Source organism: Phaseolus vulgaris, chromosome 1 (assembly GCF_000499845.2).
Source record: "Phaseolus vulgaris cultivar G19833 chromosome 1, P. vulgaris v2.0, whole genome shotgun sequence".
Taxonomy (NCBI): Eukaryota; Viridiplantae; Streptophyta; class Magnoliopsida; order Fabales; family Fabaceae; genus Phaseolus; species Phaseolus vulgaris.
Window position 1 is genome coordinate 8,164,779 of NC_023759.2, and position 15,968 is coordinate 8,180,746.

The 15,968-nt window shown below is 34.3% G+C and overlaps 1 protein-coding gene across 1 annotated transcript; it reads right to left on the reverse strand.

Moving 5' to 3' along the window:
* Positions 1-6,643: 6,643 nt before the first annotated feature.
* Positions 6,644-11,072, reverse strand: LOC137813465 (gibberellin 20 oxidase 2-like). Its single transcript, XM_068615737.1, has 3 exons — positions 10,221-11,072; positions 8,712-9,033; positions 6,644-7,072 (listed from the first exon to the last, which is right to left on the reverse strand). The coding sequence occupies exons 1-3, from the start codon at positions 10,745-10,747 to the stop codon at positions 6,800-6,802; spliced, it is 1,122 nt and encodes a 373-aa protein (XP_068471838.1). The 5' UTR covers positions 10,748-11,072; the 3' UTR covers positions 6,644-6,799.
* Positions 11,073-15,968: the final 4,896 nt, after the last annotated feature.

The following is a 15,968-nucleotide window of genomic DNA, read 5'->3' on the forward strand; positions in this document are numbered from 1 at the left end:
TAAAATAGAGGTGTTTTGAGAGTTAATTTATATAGTATGTGAGTTGAATGAAGGAAGATTTCACGTTACATAATAATAATAATAGTAAAGAATTATCGATCACTAAAATAATATTTCCCAATAAGAGATGGGAACTAAGTTGTAAAGGAACTTTAACATTATATAATGGAAGAAGCAAAAGTCTTTAATATCAATGAAAACATTGAATTGTTATTTAATTTCAAGAAAATAAGTCATAAAATCATAGCATCAAATTAATTTGTATTTTTATGAGACGAGATTACTTTATGAATTGTATAGACTTTTATTATTCAATAGCAACACAATCATTCCAAATCTTCTGACTCCTTTCTAAGATTTGAACATAATTGTTTTTGAAGTTTAACTTAGTTAAAACATATTTTGTCATATCATCGTGACATACTTTTCCAACACCACTTACAAGTTCGTCACAACAATCTTCATTAACCGTTGTATTACCAAAAAATATTGCAAAGTATACGTCTTTACCACAAAATGTGTCTAAATTTGATGCACAATTAGTCAAATAATCTTCCTATGATGACACGGGACCAGGTGCATTTGATGGTGCCGAAGCAACGTTAAAAAACCCAGTGTGAAACATCAAAGCCGAACTCATCATAAAAAACAACAATATTAGAGAAAAGTTGTTGGTGAATGAGGCCATTGTTTTGAACATCAAAGAAAATTTTTATGATGGTAACTTAACACACTTTGATGATGGTATTAAAATAGTTTATGTGAAGTGATATTTATAGTTGAAGAATATAGCTTTTTAAATATGTATCGCTTGCTCTTAGTTATTTAATGAAGAAATAAAACTTGTGTTAATAAGTAATTAACATCTAAAAAACGAAACCTTTCATTAATTTACATATTAACGTTTTCAGTTATATTTAACCTAAGAACACATTTAACTTCGGGGAAGAAACATTAAAGAAACGTTATCAGTACCTTAGTATAGTGTAGCATAACAGTAATTCGTTTTTGGACTTACACATAAAAAAACTGCTCTCCAATTATTTTGGTTGTAATATGCTCGTAATTTTTTTTATTTTTTTAACGGTTACAATAATTTTTGTCTAAGAATCATGTGTACTTAGTAAGGTTAATGAGTTTGTTATTAGTTTATGTTACAAGTTTATAAATCAAATACAAATATATTTAGTAAGATGTAACAAAATAATGTATTTTAAGAATTTTTAGTTTATAAACTACAAGTTACTTCAACTAATTTTTGGCTTGTAGTTCATAAGTTATTTAATTTGTTTTCAATTACTATCCTTTGGATTTTAACGTATTTTCTTCTTATTCTTAATTTTCTTACACCCATTATTATCTATTTTAAATTTTAAAAATTTAATTAACTCATGTATTATTTTTAGTATTTATCGTGCTACTTTTTAATTTTTTATGAAGTTCAAATTAACAAAAAAATAGCATTACAAATTGAAAAAAAATAGTATTTCATTACACAATCATATCTTAAAGTTACACACAATGAGAGGCTGGTCTTTGTGTAAATTGAGAGGTTGATCTTCTGTTCTTTTTGCACAGTCGCCTGATAGGTGTGCGTTCTGTTTTATGTTCATGCTTTGGTTTTTGGTTTCTTTGTTTGAGAAGCACAATTCTCCTTTGATGTGAAGTCGTTTAGCGTCTTTTTGTTTTGCATGGCAGTATTTCGTGAAGGTAGGAGATTGTTTTGCTATGTTTTGACATGTTTTCTTTTATCGTAGGGTGCTTAGAAATGTTGTTCAGATTCTTTCATGTATAAGGGTTGAAACACCCGTTTGTGTTCCTTTTATATTTATATTTATTTATTGTTTGGTGATTAAGAAAAACACAATAAAAATTGTAAAAAAAGAAAGAGAGACTTGCGTGAAGGTAGGAAGGCTACAAATAGAGACTTGCGTCCTACAATTTGTTGATGATACTCTCTTCCTTTGCGATGCTAACTTTGTCAATGTGGTTTCTATAAAAGATATCCTGAGGTGCTACGAGCTAGCGTCCGAGTTAAAAATCAACTTTCAAAAATCTAAGTTGGCAGGTTTAAATGTCGAAAGGAACTTTCTCGCCTGTTATGCCAAAGCCCTAAATTATACTCAAAGGAAGGTACCCTTCAAGTACGTGGGGTTGGAAGTAGGTGGTAATCCTAGAAAGAGACAATTTTTGGAGCCAATATTGCACAAAATTAGCAAAAGGCTAAGTGCATGGTGGGGGAGATTTCTTTCAATGGTAGGTAGGATTTTCCTTATTAAGTCAGTTTTTAATGTATTTCCTTTGTTCTACATGTCATTCTTTAAGATCCCGGAGGCGGTGTGTAAAAGCATCATCAACATCCAAAGAAGGTTCCTTTGAGGTTGGGGAAGGCAACTAAACCTATATCAAGGGTTAGTTGGGAGAAATTGTGCTACCCTAAGGAGGAGGGAGGGTTGGCAATTAAAGACATTAGAAAGTTCAATATGGCCCTCCTAGCTAGAAATGGCGGTTGTTGTCTGAAGAAAGAGGAAAGTGGAAAAAGATACTGGTCTTCAAATATGGTTTGGAATCAGGTCAGAATCAACTATGTGTGAAAGAACAATCATGGTGATGGAGAGATTTATCCAAAGTCTGTGGAGAGGGAGCTGACACAAGGTGGTTCCAGAAATAGGGTGGACATTGGGAGTAAGGGACAAAACCATATTTTGGGAAGATGCCTGGGGTGGCCGTGTAAACCTTAAATCTATGATCCCGAGACTGTTTTCTATATCTTTGGATCAAAAGAAAAAGGTGGGAGAAGTAGGCAAATGGCTAGAATCAGAATGGCAATGGAGGTTGAGGTGAAGACGTGATCTGTTTGTATGGGAGTCTAATCAAGTAGATGAACTGACAACATGTATCTCAAGGATCAACTTAATTAGGGAAACAGAGGATGTACATGTGTGGGGAGGTGACCAAGCATGGGTCTTTTATGTGAAATCGACTTATGGTTGCCTGTCCAACCACATGACTAAGCATACCCCTGAGTGTTTTAAGATTCTTTGGAAAGTTAAAGTTATGCCCAATGTGGTGATCACCGCTTGAAGGGTTTTGCTGGATAAAATCCCAACAAGACTAAGCCTGATGTGGAGAGGGGTCATATACCGCTCAACCGGATACATCCATCTTAAGTACACTGGTCCACACAATCTAACCTCTCTTACCAAATTCACCACTAGATGAACCATGGTGTCAAAAAAAGATGTAGGAAAAAACATCACGAATTCACACAAGATAACAACAATTTCATTTTGAAGTTCATATATTTTTGATGGATCAATGACTTTACAACAGATGGAAGAGAAGAATAAGCACAGACAGGTTATGGTATGTCTAACATTTTTTGGTAAGATCCCACGAATAGGTACAGGCAAGAACTATTGCATCAAGATGTGGCAATCATGAGACTTCAACTCAATTAACTTCAAATCTTGAATTGACACTAGGCTCTTCACATTTAAGGAATGTCCTTGTGGCACTTTCACACCCTTTAGACATTGACAAAAACTAATTTTTTCATCTTTTGACATGGTGTAACAGGATGGGGGCAAATATGTACGCTTACCCATTTCTATAGGTGCCAACTCGCCTCGTATGTTCATCACAATCTAATCTAAACGAGCATTTAGACCATCCTTCGTCTTCCCGTTAATGTTAAGAAGTGTACCAATTAAGCTATCACACACATTTTTCTCATCATGCATTACATTTATACAATGCTTGACTTCTAACCTCGACCAGTACGAAAGATCAAAGAAGATTGATTTCTTCTTCCAAATGTGTGTCACAGATGACTTTTTTTTTACTTACCGAAGGTGTGGTCTATGTTATTTACCTTTTCATAAACCTCAACACCAGTTAATGGAGTTGGTGGACCACTAGTCTCTTGGTGTCCATTAAAGGCTTTTTTCAACCTCCGGTAAGGATGATGACTTCTGAGAAACCTCCGATGTCGAAGATATACTGTCTTCCTTCCATGTTTCAATTGTTGAGAAGCAGTGTCTTCTTCGCATATTGGACATGCTTTATGACCCATAACACTATAACCTGATAAGTTACCATATGCCGGAAAGTCATTGATGGTGCAAAATAACATGGCATGAAGCTTGAAAGTTTCATTAGCAAATTCGTCAAATACTTCAACACCCTTGTCCCACATTAACTTCAAATCTTCAATTAGGAGACTTAGATAAACATCTATGTCATTCCCTGGCTGTTTCGGACCGGATATAATCATAGACAACATCATGTATTTTCGCTTCATGCACAATCCAAGAGGTAAGTTTTAAATAATCAGTAAAACAGGCCATGAACTGTGATTTGTACTCATATTACCAAACGAATTCATTCCGTTTGTAGCTAAACCAAGTCAGATATTTCTTAATTCTTTACCAAACTCTGGAAACTCATCATCAAATTTCTTCCACTGAATAGAATCAGTTGGATGTCGGTACATGCCATCACATTTCATCTCATCTGCATGCCATCTAAGATTCTTAGCATAATTTGGATTTGCAAACAAACGCTTTATCATTGGAATGATGAGAAGATACCACATAACCTTCATTGGAGGTCCATCCATTTATTGCCTTCAAATTCATCAATCTTAACACCACCGACAACCATGTGAAGTTAGTTGATCCAGGATACAATGGAGTCTCTGCATCACTTGACATACTTCCATATCCATGCGCTTCTACAAAAGACTCAACTCCCACATCATGAATCATGTCCTTCAATCGATCATCATCTACGTCATCATGTACTGCATCATCCATGGTGGACCCCACATATTCTTCAGTTACGAAAACACGTGGTAAATTTCTCAATTCACCATGCCATGTCCAAGTTTTATAGGATCAAAGAAACCCATCACATAGAAGGTGTTCCCTCATTATCTTAACATCCAGTATCTTTCCATTTAAACGGTTAACGCATGAACACCTGATCTTTGCTCCATCATGACCACTATTAATTGCGTTAAGTTGTGCAAATTGTATAAATTCTTCTACTCCTCTTTCGTACTCATCACTTATGCGAAGAGAATTAATCCAATTTCGATCCATTTTATTCTGATATAGTCATGCAGGTGATTTTTAATCAGTGTTCTACCTAACACGTTTGCCGAGGGTTGAACACCCCCAGACTCAATACCAACACGTATCAATTGCCAAGGGTGGAACACCCTCAGACTCAATACAAACACGATAATTATATTCTAAACAAACAACTAACATAATATAAATTAAAATTAAAATAAACACTAAATAATATAAATTTTAAAAAATAATAATTATAATACATAAAAAAATTCATAAAATTAAAAATAAATTAAAAAAATACAACCAACCTTGTGTGTGAAGGCAACGTTGCCAAGGTGGCACAGCGGCGGCAGCGGACACGGCGACGACAACAAACGAGGTGGTGGACGTGAAAGCAGCGATGGAGCACACAAGCAAGAAGAGAGTAACCTACGAAGGCAATGCAACAGTATCAATGAAGGCAATGCAACAATATGAACAGTACCAATAACGTTGTATGAACGAAAAACACATTGGTGAAGAAGAAAGGGAGCTCACAAACTTACCACGAAGGCAAGAACACTTCAAGAAGAGAGGAACGTGAAGCGCAAATGAGAGCACAGTGCAAACGCAAAACACTTATGGAGAAAGAAAGAGTAGTGAGCGATGCGCTTCTGAAGTGAAGTTAGGGTAAAAATGATTTACGAGTGCGACTGTTACAAATAACCGCATTTGTAAATGAAATTAATTTAAAAAATGTCACCGCATTTTTTACGAGTGCGTCTGTTCGTAAAACCACACTTAACATGTCGCCCTTGTTTTGTCTTTCTGCATTAGTGCTTGTAATGTTCAATTAAGTTAATTTATTTGAATTGTAATATTTTTAACATGTATCACTTGTTTCAATATAAGTTATGAAACGCAAGCATATATCACTTTATTCCAAGATTAACTATCCAGAAAAATAAAGATTAATTAGACTCCAAATGCATCTCACGATTAAAAACGATGCAAAATAATTACGTGTACCTAAATTCCCACCATTTACCTTGCTTTTATAGCTAATTCGTCGGTAATTTGTCACAAAACGCATTTTTGAAGGAAAGGAAAAAAAGTAGTCTTTTTATATGCTTGGCAAATTTTAGGATTTTTTTAATAAAAAAATAATAAATATGAAGTATTACAATGAACGTGTTATAATTTCTGCATAATTACAAAATGTAAAACATCCGGAGGCAAAGTTTAGGATATCAGAGTATGTTTTCTTTGACGGAACAGTTTAAAGCTTTTACAAGATCTATCTTTACTTTTTCAACTACATAATAAAAAGTTTGTGTTTGTTTTTATAACTTTTAAACAATAAACGTTTAAATTTTTTATTTAATACTTTCCTCATAAAGATATTATGTTGAACAACTTGCTACAAAGATTGAGACAAAACAAAAGTTGTCGTATTTGAATGGTACTATAATGCATGCATTTAACCATTTTGTAGAGTATCCTTCCACCTAATTATTCCATGCGATTAATTAGGGTAAAAATGATGAGTAACTGAAGGCTTAGTTGCATAGATACATAAGCAATAAATTGAAACATGCCGTACGTAGTGGAATTAAGTTACATAAAAAATGAAGGTTTTGGACTGTAGGAAAAGTACAGGGAGAGCAATTTAATGCAGTAGTGAGTCTGAGCCTCTAGTAAAAGCAAAGTTGCAGAACAGAATCTATTTGTTGGTTAACTTAAAGAGTTTGTTGTTTGGAAGATAGCAACCACTTGGTGAAGTTCTGCAGTGTAGCTTCGTCGGATCTGTAGTACTTTTGTGTGAATTCAAGCAAATTCGACCATGTGAAATCTGGATACTGTTTTGTCCCATCCCTACGCACAATATCCTCTGGGGCTCTCACCACTTTGTCCTCTTTCGGGCACAGAAAGAATGCCAAGGACCTCCTCTCTTTGTACTTGTTAACCACTGCCCTATGCAGGCAACTCTTGTATCTCCCATTTGATAATGCCTGAACAACCAACAAATAAGTTAACATCCATGCACATGATTCCTTCTCTAACCACATTCTTATCGCTGTTGATATCGGAAATAATCTTTAGAAAATAACACATACCATGTCAAAGTTGTAAATTAGTGAGTTTCCATTGTGCAGTAATCAAAAAGTAACATTTTCCCATTCTTATATCATCTAAAACTCCCTACTCTCTTCCATTTATGGAATACAAGCATGTGTTCAAGATTATTCGTATATGTTCTTGCATGTCGTGACTTGCAACCCCCTAATTTGTCATTTTAAGGCTTTCCCTTCCATACATGCAACTGCAACTTTTTTAGTCTCTACTCTTGAACGTTTCCTATTGCTTTCTAATGCTGACCTCAACTTGTGTTCATCATGTGGTAAAAGAGTTTTGGCACTCACTGCCTTTATTCCTTGGTCTAGACGTTGTGAAGAGAAAGTCTTTTAACCGTGTTACAAACCATCTTTGTCTTAATCAATAGTTTGAAAATAGTAAGGAAAATGTAAAGAAGAAATAAGTCTATCCCTTGTTTAGGGGAAAATTGCATGATTTCTATACCAGTGAGGTATGAAGACTGGTGGCCAAAAACTCGGATAAAAGGATAACAGCATGTGCAACTGTTCCTTGCACCAGTTATGTACTGATAACAAAGAAAAAAAATCCTCACCACCAAAAGAATAAACAAGAAGATTTGCATCAAATATATACCAATATGAGGTTTGTATATCATATTACTAAATCTACTGAAGAGATCTTTTGTATCAAGTAGGGACTAATATTTATTCCTTAAGTAACTACAAAACCAAAAAGAAACATTTAATATCAAGAAAAATAAAAAATTTCCTTCTTGAAAGTTAAATAATAAAGTTAAACAACATATTCATAAAGTTTTGTCAAGTTGCTTCTTCTCCTTTGCCTGTCCCCTAATCTTAGAGAAAATTGGAGAAAATGCATGAAAACTTGTAACACTATGGACTTCAAAATATCATTATGCAGACAGACTTGTTAAAATTGGCATTGAGAATAAGTTAAATTCAAGTTATACAATGTTATGTCATCTATTATTAGTTTAGAAGTTTTTTTTTTGTGATAGGTTTCAACTCCTAATGTTTTGTTTGGTCAAGTTTTTTTGTTGAATATTTATTTTGTTTCTCCTCTACATGGATTTGGTGTGTCCCTCATATTTTGTTATTGTGTGATGATAAATAATTGTTGAAGTTTAAGGTGTCACCAAAACCAACCAAAACCAAAAGTGAGATGCAAAATTCATAATAATAATACTTGTAAGTTTTATAAAAACAAAAAACTTGTAAAGGACCAAAAGTTTGGCGGTGCAGGTACTGAAACACCATTTTTTATGGATGCAAAATTACGTCAGTTAATATTTTGATACAGATGTGATGCATTCATGCAAGTTCAGTATAAAGAGTTATCGTGTCAGACATGCTGCAGAGAGAACCAATCTTGATACACCAAACCAAAGTATATCTGCGCTTTTAATTGACGGATTTGTCATGTTGCAACAGATAATGAGGCCATGGTGGACAGTAATTGATAGCCACAAAGTCACAAAAGTAAGATATATGCAAACAGAAGAAGATTTGTAAGTATTATGCATATGTAACGCACCGTGAAAGTATCACCAATGTTAACTACAAGAGCACGAGGACGAGGCGGAACCGTCTGCCACGTGTTGTCTGCAAACACATCCAGCCCTCCAACTTGGTCTTGGTGAAGAATGGTGAGAGATGTTGGGTCACAGTGTGGTCCTGTTCCTAGTGCAAGACTTGGCTGCTGACATGAAGGGTAGAAGTTGCATCTCATCACAGAACAACCATCTTCAAACAACTCCTTATAATGCAACCTATCCACTCCCAAGCTAATCGCCAATAGCTCCAACAGCTTCATCCCCAACTCCTTCATGGATTCACAGTACTTCTGGAATACCACTCTGCCCAATGCACAACAAATTACTACTTCCTATACTTACTTCAATTATTATACCTATGGCTAGTACTATATATGTCCATGAAATTTACAACTTCTAGAGAATATCAAAAACCAAAAACTATTCATTGGGATATTTTGTTTGTAAAATACATCTTACACTAAAAGAAAATAGAAATCAATTTAAAAAAAAATAATAATTAGTTGTTAGTGACTAAATTAGAAATCATTTTAAAGATTGAAAAACATTTTTATTTCTAAATTAGTTTCTATTATTGTTAAATAGTTTCTAAATTGATATTTAATTACCTACCAAGGTTTTGACTACCATTTATTTAGATTCTAAATTTGGTAGGAAAAACCTTGATAGCTAATTAGATACTAATTTAGAAACTATTTAACAATAATAGAAACTAATTTAGAAACCAAAAGTTTTTTTAGTTTATAAAATGGTCTCTAATTAGTCACTATAGCAATTAGTTATTTTTTATCTCTAAAATTAATTTTTATTTATGATTTTCTTCTAATTTTGAGAAAAAAATACATTTTTGGTAGATGTCTTTTCAGTACAACACTCCTGTTCAGCACGAATAGCAACTCGGGATCAATACCCTTTTTAAAATTTAAGTAGAAAGTATATAAAACAAGTTTTGACAAAAAACTAATTGGAGATTCAAATCATTCAAGATCTTCATGTGTGCCCCAAAAGAGAGAAAAGTGGATTCAGAAGCTATGCAAATCAGCTTGTTTCTATCCATATTTGAGAATGAAACGTGAGTCTTCTCTGAAATGACGCACAAATATATGTTGACAAGACGTAATAAGAAAAGAAGAATATATGCAGTGCTAATTGGGTGTATATGCACCATGCTGGCCTTCATATATATGAAAACCATTTAATACTAACTAACATTTTTCTTATATATATATACAGAAATATACATATAACAGTTGGTTAAAAGATAATAAACTTAAGACTAATAATTTCGTAACATGTAGGTGCATTTAAAAACAATCATAAACGTGCAACTCATTCTTCTTATGGTCCTGGACTCATGTTCTCTTAATAAACATTTAGGATTTAAATTATGGGAAATGCAAAAACTTGATTAAGTTAACAAAATCCATTAAAAGTGACTAACTAGCATCAATGAAAAATGAACAGATGTATTCAACCAAGAACTGTCTTACCCTGCTTGTTCAAAGTCTTGTCCTAAGGTGGAGTTAAAGAAGCTAGTGACAACGGGGTCTAAGGTGTTGTTATCATGGAAGGGGAAAGAAAGGGTTTCTTTCCAGGGCAATTTGGAGGAGAATCGATCAGCATGTGCACCAGAATAGCCCCAGACAGAACCCGGAGTCTTATGAATACTAACTTTTCTGTTAATTGGGAGCTTAAAAAAAGCATCCATTTGTTCATACGCTTCACCAATGAGAAGAGGATCAACCCCGTGGTTGATAACTTGGAAGAATCCGTGGGTGGAGCATGCCTTGCGTATGAGCTTAACGGCAACGTTCGTGGCCTCTTCATCACCTCTGAAGAACCCCCCAAGGTCCACCATTGGGGCTTGGAACTCCTCGTTCGCGTCCACTACACACTCCTTAGGCCAAACGAAGCTCATGGGAACGTGGGGCTGCATTTTTAGCCAAGAGGGGTCGAAGAAACGGCTTTGAACTTCTTGGTGGTTCAGGGATGACACCATACAGAAACCTGAATTCATAATGAGAACTTGTAGGTTTAGGTAAGTAAGGAAAGAGGCTACACGAGGAAATAACAAGAGAGGGACTTGGGGGAGTTAGAACACAAAGGCCAAGGAGTGGCATGTATTTGTAGAGTTGAGACATGGAACAGTGCCACTAAATCACTAAAAACAAACGAGAAAACATTTGGAGTAGAATCCGGTTCTTTTTCCATCAAGAAATATCCTAGATTTCACTTCCACATGATGTTTGAGTAAATTCTAGTAAAAAGTTGTTTCCCTCAAAAATCGAATTCATAAGAAAAATTCAACCTCAAGTTTAGTTAGTTATTACCAACTCGGACGTAAGTGGAACTGAGTTTAAAGAAATTCAAAATAGAAAACAAATTGCAAATGCTTACAAATTGTACGATGTAGGGGTATGCATGGGTTCACGCGCCTTTATTTTATCCAGTGTTGTTTTTGGTCCAATTAGGTAGCTGTTGCGAGACTTCTTTACAACCCATTTTGGGACGAACACTCTTTCAGGATCACATTATTACATTATTTTTTGCAACTAATCCTTTACATTGTTGAAAAAGATTAGCGTGGCTAATGTGTGAGGAAATTACTGTCTATTGATTCATTACATAGAAGGGACAAAATGAATTAAGTATATTTTGAATTAGAATTTCACTACTAAAAAAATATATTATTAAATAAAGACTAATTTTTGAGACAAAAAATTAGTAGTTACTATATTAATTAGATATAAATTTAGATATTAAAATAATTATTGGTATTTAAGTACTTTTTATTATTAATAAATAGTTTCTTGTAATATTTTATTATTATTTTTTCTAAAAAAATATGTATCGGTGAGGGCCGCACGACTAATATAACGTCTCGAACCCCATCTCTGGGCTGACCCCTTAACTACATCCGTCAAGTTGGTCGATAGCTCAAGTCCAATTACGCTCAATCAAGGTCAACAAAGTTAATCCATGATTAGGAACTAGGTAATTCAGCACTAAACACGACCCAACCCCTTAAACTGGCCCAATAAGGAAAGCCCACCATAGGTAATATAAATAGCGCATATTCAAAGAATCAGATACGTCATTATCTATAGTACACTGACAACCAAATGTCGAATTCTTTTGCTGACTTGAGCGTCGGTGCCCCCCCACCCCCCCTCCATTCAGGAATCACCAGGAGACCAAGAGCCAAGGCTAGGAAGGAACAAGGGAGGAAGTCGAAGAAAAATACAATCGACTGACAGGAGGGAAGAAGGCGAATCCTCTAAATAGTTCTTTGGGACCCTACCTTCACACGAGAACAAAATATAATTTGTTTTACTCCTTTGTTGTTTCTAGTGGATGGTGTTTGATCTTAGAGGAAAATAAATGACATCAAACAAAAGTTGCAGTCAATGAGCTTCATGCACGAATCTAAGGACAAATCCTTTTCAGGAGACAGGGACAGATGGGGGTCCATCCGAGAAAATTGTAGTCAAGAATAAAGAGGTCACAAGACTAGAGAGTTGATCCAAAGTTTACTAGGAGTTTTGGGTTATTTGAGCCTATTTGGGCCTCCAAACAGTCTTTTGAGTTCAAGTTTAATTAGAGAGATCACTCTAGAGAATTTGGAGTGTCAAGAATATAAGACATGTACTTGTAAAAATTGTATAAAGTAGTTAAAATTTTATTTTGGCCTTAATTTTGGACTTAAGTAGAATAAGAATTTTTTAACCTTGTATTTTGAACAAATTAGTCTAGGATTTTGGGCCTTAAGTTTTACTACTTAAGCTCGAGGTATATGTCCACATGGCCTCCTCACAACATGACACCTCCTTATGGGCTACATGTGACACATGTCTTCCTCTCATAGGTGTCATATTCTTTGACTCTTTAAGTCATTGGTGCCATGTGTCCTTTCCTTACTTGGGAGTATTCTTGAAGTAAGGATTGCCACATGTCACCATGTGAATGGAGAGGATCTTTAGAAAGCTAAAATAAAAATGTCACATGTCATGATGGCACTAGTGCAAAAAGACTCATTTACGACAATACATTCACAATGTTTTTACTATCAAACGCTGTCCATCAAAACATGATGGCATTTTCGAAATTAAAGCGAGTCTACAAAGGGGGTTGTGGTGTTGATCAAAAGTAATCAAGAGCTTTGAAGAATTCAAATCCAAGGTGTTTGGTGAAAGGCTGGAGTTGTTGTTGTGTGTGGGTGGGTGGGTGGGATCTGGGTAGATTAAAGTGTAATCCACTCCCTTGTTGAATCTAAAACTGATGTGAATTAAAACCATTTTGGAAATGGATGTTTTTCTAACCAGTTCAAAAACAACCTGTTGTTTTGTCAAATCAACCGGTTGTTTTGCTCTTATAGGTTTTTGAAAAAGGTTGAAAGTTGTTTGACTTGGTTGACTTTGCTGTCAAACCAAATTAATCAGTTGTTTCATGATTTCAACCGATTGTGTCTTTGAAAATCCTAACAGCATTAAGTTTTGATTGATGAATCTGTCCTAAATGATTTCTAACTGAATACGCTTCTGCTTTAAATGTTTTTAACCAACCTTTGGAAGTATATATAGTTTTTTATACGCTTCTGGAAGGTAAGAAACAGTTTTGAGAATTCAGTTTGGCAAATTTGATCTCAAGTTTTCAAGATTCAAATCAAGCTTTGGATTTTCAAGTGAGAGTAGAATAGGATTGCAATTGTATACTTTTTAGTTGTGTTTTGATCAGGTGTAATCCTTTCTCAATCTTCTGTATTTTTGTATTTGTGTTGCCAATGAATGTGGTGTGTTCTTGAGGTGTTCAAGATCAACACTCTTGGTGTGGTTTGCCAAAGGTAGGGTGTTTCTTGAGGGGTTCAAGGTCACTACTTTGGTGTGTTGTGTTTGTAATCTGGTTTTCATTGCATAGTGGATTACCCAGTGGTTTCTGGGGACTGGATGTAGCTTTTGGTGTAAGAGTGAACCAGTATACATCTATTTGTGTGATTCTCTCTTTCTTTTATCTTACATATATCTGTTTTAAGTTGTTTTTATTAACTGCTGATAAAAACAACCGGTTGAATCGCAAAAACAACTGGTTGATCTATGAGTGGTAGTCCTTGTCCCAGACCAAAGCATATACTGTACAAAGACGACTATGAGTTGTAGCCGTTGTCTTTGACCAAGCGCTTTGGTCCAAAATGGCTGATTTAACTCAAAGCCTATGTTTTACACTCATTTTATTACCCTAATTTTTAGCATGCGACTTACGCTTTTGTATTTTCTTTTTCTTCTCGCGCTTAGTCTTTCTTCTTTGCTTCATGCTCTCTTTGTTTTTTATCTTCATCTTTGAGCTATTTTCATTGTGTAAGTTTCTTTCATTCACTCACCATTGCCTTATGTGCAACTACATATTTTTAATTTAATTATTTTATTTATGTGGGCTTGGCCAATGCATTATGGTGTCCCTGTTATTTACATCTATCTTGGGTCAGCTTGGTCCATGCAATTTGCATCCCTCTTGCTGGTCGACACAAATTCACTTTGCTTCCATGCTTTTTTCCTCGGTTTGTTGATAACACAGTTGACAATTATTCGTTCGTTTTCTTTATTTTGACGTAAACTGTTGTTTTTCTTATAGTGATCTGAATTATGAGTACAACAATTCGAATCAACTTTTTTTTTTCTTACTTGGAAGTCTTGAGGAGAAAGGTGCAATTTTCATTGGAAGATTTAGAGTCAACTTTCAACTACATTTCTTTAGCTCAAGGTACAATTTTTTGAAAAACATGAAATAGATTTTTTAAGACTTTCTAAGAGACCCTTATGCTTGAGCTTTATTACTATGGCTATGACATATAAGGTAGACTCACAGGGCAAAAGGCTTATTTAAACAATTTTTAACCTATTTAAGAAACATGAACTACATTCTTATAAACCTTCAAATGAGATGTCTTCATCAAACACTTCTTTATGCAAGTTGAGGATCTTCAACAAAATAAACCTTTTAATACTAACTTTTATAATCTACACTAATAGTTGGATTTTTTATTTTAAAATTCTCCATCTAAATTTTACATTATTTTATATCTTTTATTTCAACTACGTGGTGTAGATAGGAAAATATAGTTATTTATTTATTTATTTTAATTACGCATCTACTAGGCCTTATTTAATTATGTGCAACTATGTATTTAATTAATTTAATTATTTTGTTTGTCTGGACTTAGCCAACGCATTATGGAGTCCGTGATATTCTTGTCTACCTTATGTCGGCTTGGCCCACAGAATTTGCGTCCCTCTTGTTGGCCGACACATATTCACTTTGCTTCAGTGCTTTTTTTGTTAGTATGTTGACCAACGCATAGTTGATAGTTATTCGTCCATTTTGTTTATTTTGAGTTAGATTTTTTCGACGTAAACTGTTGTGTTTTCTTGTAGTGATATCAATTTTGAGTACAACAATTAGAATCAACTTTTCATGATTCTTTTTACTTGGAAGTCTTGAGGAGAAAGGTGCAATTATCATTGGAAGATTTAGAGCCAACTTTCAACTGCATTTCTTTAGCTCAAGGTACAATTTTTTGAAAACCATGAAGTAGATATTTTAAGACTTTCTAAGAGACCCTTAAGCTTTAGCTTTATTACTATGGCTATGACATATAAGGTAGACTCACACTGCAAAAGGATTATTTAAATTTTTTTTAACCTATTTAAGAACCATGAACTACATTCTTCATAAACCTTCAACTGAGATGTGTTCTTCAAACACTTCTTTATGCAAGTTGAGTAGAGTCTGCATCTATCTTCAACAAAATAAACCTTTTAATACTAACTTTTATAATCTAGATTACTAACTGACTTTTAATTTTAAAATTTTGCATTTACATTTTACATTATTTTATATCTTTTGTTTCAACTACGTGGCACAGATAGAAAAATCTAGCTTTTGTTTATTTATTTATTTTAATTATGCATCGACTAGGCCTTAATTAATTAAGTGTAACTATGTATTTAATTAATTTAATTATTTTTTTTGTGTGGGCTTGGCCAATGCATTATGGTGTCCCCGATATTCGTGTCTATCTTATGTCGACTTGTCTCAGACAAATTGCGTCCATCTTACTGGCCAATGAAAATTCACTTTACTTCCATGCTTTTTTTGTTGATTTGTTGACCAACGCATAATTGACAGTTATTCGACCATTTTCTTTATTTTGAAAAAGTTTTTTTCGACATAAACTGTTGTTTTTC

Coding starts and splice junctions, on each gene's coding strand:
- LOC137813465 (XM_068615737.1), bottom strand. CDS start 10,747: ATGAATTCAGGTTTCTGTATGGTGTCATCCCTGAACCACCAAGAAGTT. Junction 9,034..10,220: donor CAAGACTTTGAACAAGCAGG/GTAAGACAGTTC, acceptor TGCATTGGGCAG/AGTGGTATTCCAGAAGTACT. Junction 7,073..8,711: donor ACATTGGTGATACTTTCACG/GTGCGTTACATA, acceptor TTGGTTGTTCAG/GCATTATCAAATGGGAGATA.